This window comes from Metopolophium dirhodum, chromosome 1 (assembly GCF_019925205.1).
Source record: "Metopolophium dirhodum isolate CAU chromosome 1, ASM1992520v1, whole genome shotgun sequence".
NCBI classification, from domain to species: domain Eukaryota; kingdom Metazoa; phylum Arthropoda; class Insecta; order Hemiptera; family Aphididae; genus Metopolophium; species Metopolophium dirhodum.
The window spans coordinates 58,546,280-58,553,104 of NC_083560.1; the positions used below are offsets into that span (position 1 = coordinate 58,546,280).

General features: G+C 28.3%; 1 protein-coding gene across 1 annotated transcript; it reads right to left on the reverse strand.

The window, feature by feature from the left end:
• Window positions 1–949: 949 nt before the first annotated feature.
• Window positions 950–6,469, reverse strand: LOC132935409 (succinate--CoA ligase [GDP-forming] subunit beta, mitochondrial). Its single transcript, XM_061001953.1, has 10 exons — window positions 6,257–6,469; window positions 4,552–4,633; window positions 4,365–4,497; window positions 4,146–4,245; window positions 3,916–4,068; window positions 3,617–3,797; window positions 3,294–3,552; window positions 3,083–3,217; window positions 2,888–3,016; window positions 950–1,201 (listed from the first exon to the last, which is right to left on the reverse strand). Exons 2-10 carry the CDS (start codon window positions 4,621–4,623, stop codon window positions 1,089–1,091), a joined length of 1,275 nt encoding a protein of 424 aa, XP_060857936.1. The 5' UTR covers window positions 4,624–4,633; window positions 6,257–6,469; the 3' UTR covers window positions 950–1,088.
• Window positions 6,470–6,825: the final 356 nt, after the last annotated feature.

Sequence of the window (6,825 nt, forward strand, 5' to 3'; positions counted from 1 at the left end):
ATTATTTAAATCAGGAATATAGGGTCGTAGCTAGAGCATAAGAAAGTTATGGGTTGCTTAAGGGCGTCAACATTAAATATATAGTTATATAATTATTTAAAATAATATAATATAATTTTAATATAAAATGTTAATATGTACATTTTAACAGCACTGAATATTTTACATAAAAGATTAATTTAAAAATATTATCACATGCCGTTTCACACGGATCTAGATTCTATATTTATAGTACTTAAACATAAGTATATATTTAAATAAAATAATGAGAAATGCAACGCTCAAGTTTCATAAGTATGATTTACGAGTTATCAGTGATTACATATGTATGACCATATAAAACAGCCTAAAGATATACACAGATATAATAACCACTGTTACAATAATTGAAATTGAAATTAAAAAAAAATATTTTTCCAAGAAGCTTTTGTGGAAAACTTGCACGCTTTACTTTTTTATGCTTTTTTAAATTACTTTTAAGTTTTCTATTACATACATGCCTCATTGTGTTCCAATCAGTACTATTTAAAAAATTGCTTATACACTAAGCCTCATAAATATGTCAGTAATCTGCAGTCCCTTTATTAACTAACATAAATTTACATATTTTTGTGTAAAATCAAAAAAATTTTTTTCTTGTAGGATATTTCAAATTTTGTTATAATTCAACATTAAATATTTCAATAATACAGTTTTAATGTTAAGTATCTAGCGGCCAGAGGGAGCCTGCATTCAATCATACATGTCCATTATCAATCCCTAGGCATACAAGTGTACACTATATTATTACATAGTTACATTTATCAATATATCTCAGTTAAATAATTGGTAATGGAAAGAAAAGCATAATATAGTAATAGGTTTATTGAAGTTTTGATGATTGAACATCTATGAAATCAACATAATTTTTTTCCAATACATTTTTAGTTACTTTTAAAAAAAAAATTGATTAGTTTTACAAATCATTTATTGATATTATAAAATATTCAAGTATAAAATAAAATTCTTTAAACCAACAATATAAGTTTAAAATATATATAGCCTGATACAAAATATTTAAAAAAAAACGTCTAATAATAATTTAAATCTCATTTTTTTAGAGATGAAATAGCCTTTTTGGCTGCTTCATCGAGATCTGAAGCAAATTCAATGGGTAATCCAGATTCTTCCAAAAGCTTCTTGCCAGCAGAAACATTTGTACCTACAAATAAAATAAAATACATTCAAAATAGGTAAAAACTATAAGACAGAGATTGAAAATTGTTTGTGGATATAGAACACTTTATGTATCAGTTGACAATTCTCTTTAAATTAATTATGCATTGATTAAATAATTCAATTGATCAATGACTATACTCCTTTATCTGCACTATACATTTAAGAGGACGTCGCACCCGCATATGTTGTCTTCGCCTTACACGTGTACGACATAGCAAATTTTACGCTCAGCAGATCACGTTTAACCCCGTTAATTTTAAAATTAGAGTGAATTGACCTCTTATAAAATTTACTGGGCTAAACGTGATCTGCTGAGCGTAAAATTTGCTATGTCGTACACGTGTGAGGCGAAGACAACATATGCGGGTGCGAGGTCCTCTTAAATGTATAGTGCAGATAAATGAGTATAGTCATTGATCAATTGCATTTTGTAAAATTTACTATGTCGTACACGTGTAAGACAGAAACAACATGTGCGGGTGCGACGTCCTCTTAATAATATATTTTATACTTTTATGAAATTCTAAAAATTAGCGTATATTCAATTTACATGAAATGTACAGTTGTCATCAGGCAACTAAGGTACCCACTCGCAGTACCAACATTTTAGTATTATAGAATATTTACTAAACCTATATAATAATATACTACAAAAATAAAACTGTATGCATTGTTTCTACATAAAGAATAAGGTAAATATCAATATTTTTTTAAGTAACCAATACTTTCAATCATTTATTGCCAAGTTATTTTAAAACAGTCAAGAGGATATTCGATCAGAGTAACTTAGTAAAGAACATTTACTTAGGTACTGTTCAAATTAACTATTTTTAGAGCAATAATTTACTTAGGTACTACACAAATAATCAACCAAGTTATCAAAAGATATCAATGCTATTCCCTATCTTAAACAAAAAATCAGTTATACAAAAAAAATGCTCAATATTAATTTACAAGCAATTACTACGCTCACTAATTACCTATGCCTGCCCTATCTGGGGTAACTGCTCAGCGACACACTTAAGAAAAATACAAATTTTCCAAAACAAAGTCCTCAGAATAATTGCAAATGCCCCATGGTTTGTCAGAAATGCAAATCTCCACAAAGACTTTCAAATCCAAGAAATCAAAGATCATATTATAAAAATATTAGCAAAAAATTTCCACTGCTCTCTTCCAAACTCATCAGGAGCAATTCACTATAACCTCTTCACTCACCCAACTCATCGTCGATTAAAACGAGGTCGTCCCCACGACCTCCTACACTAAGCCACTTCTCAACATCCAGATCTCCACTCTACACACGCGCTTCCTCCAGATAACTCTACGACCTCTCTGCTACTTATAGACAGTTATAGTTATTAAATATGTAAATACTAAATGTTAAATATGTAAATATTAAATATGTAAATACTAGAATAATATTATTGTAATCACATTGTAACATCTGTAAATATCTTACAATCACCAATTGTAAATTATCTTTTTTACTTATAAATATTTAATTATCATGTTAATACCTGTTAAAACATAAGTATATTGTCAAATATCCCTAGACATAGATAGCCTTAGGCTAGGAATGTCTTAGTTTAAAATAATAAAAAAAAATAAAAAAAAAAAAATCAAAAGATATTGTACTCAAAAAGAAAACATTTAATTAAAAACTTACCTTCTAATCTTACAACTAATGGAACTTTTAAGTCCAACTTTCTTGAAGCATTTATTAAGCCTTTTGCAATTGTTGCACAATTTACAATTCCACCAAACACATTAACCAAAATTGCTTTAACAGACGAATCTGCAAGAATTATTTAAATTAGTATCAAAAATCTCTGAAAATAAATCAATTATTTACAATATTTACCTAATGTTAACAGTTTGAAAGCTTCGTATACTTGATTTTCATTTACATTTCCACCAACATCTAAAAAGTTGGCCGGTTCTCCACCTCGCAATTTAATTATATCCATAGTAGCCATCGCAAGGCCGGCTCCATTAACTATAGCAATAAAATAAATAAATATTTTTTATTTATATGTATTATAGTGTAGTGAGCATAAATTAAAATACCCTACCTAAACATCCAATATTTCCATCCATACCGATGTAACTTAAGTTATGTTTATTAGCCATCACTTCACGAGGATCTGATTCACTTGTTTCATCCAACTCAAATATTTCTTTATGTCTGAACTCACTATTATCATCAAATTGAATTTTAGCATCAACACATACAACTTTATTATCTAACGTTTCAACTAATGGATTAATTTCTATTTGAACTGCATCGACAGCCAAAAAGAATTCCCATAATCTTTTTATTTCATTAGCTGCCTGTGAAAAAAAAGTAAATTTATTGTAATATTTGGTATGAATGTATAAGTGGCATAATACTCACCACAGATGCCAATGGTTCATTAAAATTCAAAAATTTGGCTACATCTAAAGCTACCTTATCAGAAATACCTTCAAATATGTCAATAGGAATTTTTTTTATTAATTCAGGTGAATTAACAGCAATATCTTCAATGTCCATTCCTCCAGCTGGAGAAGCTATTAGTACTGGGCCATTTTGACTTCTGTAAGCATAATAGTTTAACACACAAAATTATACATACTATAATTTTCAGATAACCATATAAATATTTTAGAAAAAGAATAAAATTCAGTTGGATTTAATTAAAATGTTTGACTTACCTATCCATCAGTATACAAAAGTATGTTTCCCTTTTAATATCAACAGACTCAGCAACCATAACTTTGGTAACTAATATTCCATCTTTGGGAGTTTGCTTAGTGATTAACTTATAACCTAACATGTTCTTCAATAAATCATAAATCTTTGTTCTCCTAAGAAAAAAATGTCAACAAAATATTGAATACAATGAAATCATTAAGATGATTTTTAAATTTAACTAACTACTTACTCTTTTGTGACATGAACACCCCCTTTGAATCCATTATTGAAATGGCCTTTTCCTCGTCCGCCGGCCAATACTTGAGCTTTTAATACATATTCATCTACATCTAAAGTACAAAACATAAAAGTAAAATTTAAAATAAACAAATTTTTTATTCATTATTTATACAATAAATTAAATATAAATTCATAATATTATTTAAACATATTGTCCTGAACTACATACCAAATGATTTTAGCAAATTGTTTGTTTCATCTGCATTTTCCACAATTTTAAATTTTTGAACTGTGACTCCATGTTGATTCAATAAATCTTTGCTATGACATTCTAATAAATTTAAATGTCGAGATTGAATGTTCTACAAAAAAATATACTATAAACATTTAAGATTGAAGCTTTGATATTAATTTACCTTTAATGGAAGATATTGAAGATATGTTTGTGAAATGTTGCATTTAATCACATGTTTCATGAATTGAGACATTGTTTAGAGCCTGTAAATATAATACGTATTAAATAAAAAAAATAATATGATTATAAAAAATTCTTGCCATCAGGTAGAAAGATTTATTTTTAAGATAGGTACTTATTGTAATTTTTAAATACACAGCAAACAGGTATATGACTATATGAGCTGCTTTACTTTCCAATAAGTACTAAAATTAAAATCTATTAACTCGAGGAAGTTTAACTATTTTAAATCTATACAATATTATATGGTTTATTTTTTTAAAACATGTGACCCAGGCCGAAATTTAATGCTTTTGCATATATTTTAGGAACCTGCTTAGCTGTATATTCAAAATATGATACTACACAAATTTGTTGTTTCATAATACACACAACTCCAATCCAAAAATGTATTCATTGTTACATTTCCAGATTTATTTAGGTGATTATGCATATTTAATAGATAAATAATGACAAACAGAGATAATGAATATCATACAATTGTTTATTTTGATAATAAATTAACGAAAAAATTTGATTTTAAAAGAAATAATTTAAATATTAAAAAGCCTTCACACTCATGGGTTATGGTAATCTATATTTTGAATCATAAATTCATAACAACTATAAATATATTAAATAGATACCTATATATTTAGTTTATTATTAACGATTTACCAATAATTTACTATTTCCTATTATGATTAAGTATGTTTAATATTAGTATTTAAAGTTTAGTTGAAAAATAAAAAAATAATTTTAATAATAATAAGGAGGGTAGGAATTTATTATCCAAAAGTTGTAATACTTATATAGAAATATGCATTACAACTTTTAGATAGTTATACTTTTTTGTAGTTCATTCTCATTTAAATGCTTTCCTAATTTATAAGAAAAAAATAATAATAATTGCATACTGTACTGCATATATTTTAATACCTATGTTTTACTTTTTAGTGCATAGTATGTACACAGGAGGGAGGGGATCATATCCCCCTTAGGATTACTTTTGTCATGTAAAATATATGATAAGTATATTTACCGTTATATTACGTGGTCTGAGAATAGTAAAATATTCATATCCCTGCTCCCTTTCAAAAAATACGAGGACACCTTTGTATGCATATATTTTAATGTTTTTAGTATATAAAGTTTAAAGCTCAGAGCAAATGAGCAATTTATAAAACAAATTATGCAATTTATTTGTTACTGTTTAAGCTAACAAGGTGTGTAAAGGTCATGTCTTTTTTTTTTATTCGCAACAATTTTTTAATTGGTTTAAATTGGAAACAATTTCAACAATGTATGTCACATTATCGAATCAGCTGAAATCCAATAACAAATATAATATGTTAAATACAGTATCTGTGCAAAATATTGCCAAAAAAGGTAGGAAAAAATAAATTGTGCCTGTCACAGATTTCACAGTCTAAGATCATCACTCTTAACTGTGATGCATTTAAAATGTCTTAACAAAATAATACTACGGGCCAGCGCCTTTCTCAAGAACCGGCCTAGTAGCATTCAACTTTAAAATCGACCACTATTTATGCCTGATTGTGAAGAAAACTTAAAGGTTATATTATATGCCTTGTCCGGCGGTTGATGGGAATAAAAAAAAAAAACAAATAGACAGCACAATATTGACAAGAATTAATCATTCTTACCTTGGAAAATTAACTTATCAGCCTTATGGATTATTATAGAATAATGTCAATAACGTCGTGTTGCCAGTGTACTTGTTCTGTTCACATCGGTAAGGCACAGTAATTAAAGAGGTGTGTATTAAAACCGAAGGTATGTATTGAATGCGGAAGCCGGAAAATCGTATAAATGTTTTTTTTCTCTTATCTTATCAGCAGCGGTTGAATAATTTATTGTACTTGTTTACGGCGCATGCAGTAGTTACTGTCTATAGTTGTAGCTTGTTTTTTTCCCGATGCGCCGATCTCACTGTGCAGATCGTTATATCGGGTCTAAAATCCTTTCAAGGTTTGTTCGACTATAATATATTGGGTTTTCGTAGTATTCTATTAATGTCGGTTTGCAAAAATAAAATTCACAGCAACACTACACTCGCTAAGGAATTTTACGATACGATCTTCCGGCGGCGGCAATAGCAGCTGATCGACGCAGCCATTCGTACGCACTTGATTACGACGAAAATCGGTCGACTACTATGCGTTTTTATTGCAGATACGTTGCCTGTCGGGCGTTTTCGTCCCGATCCAATAAG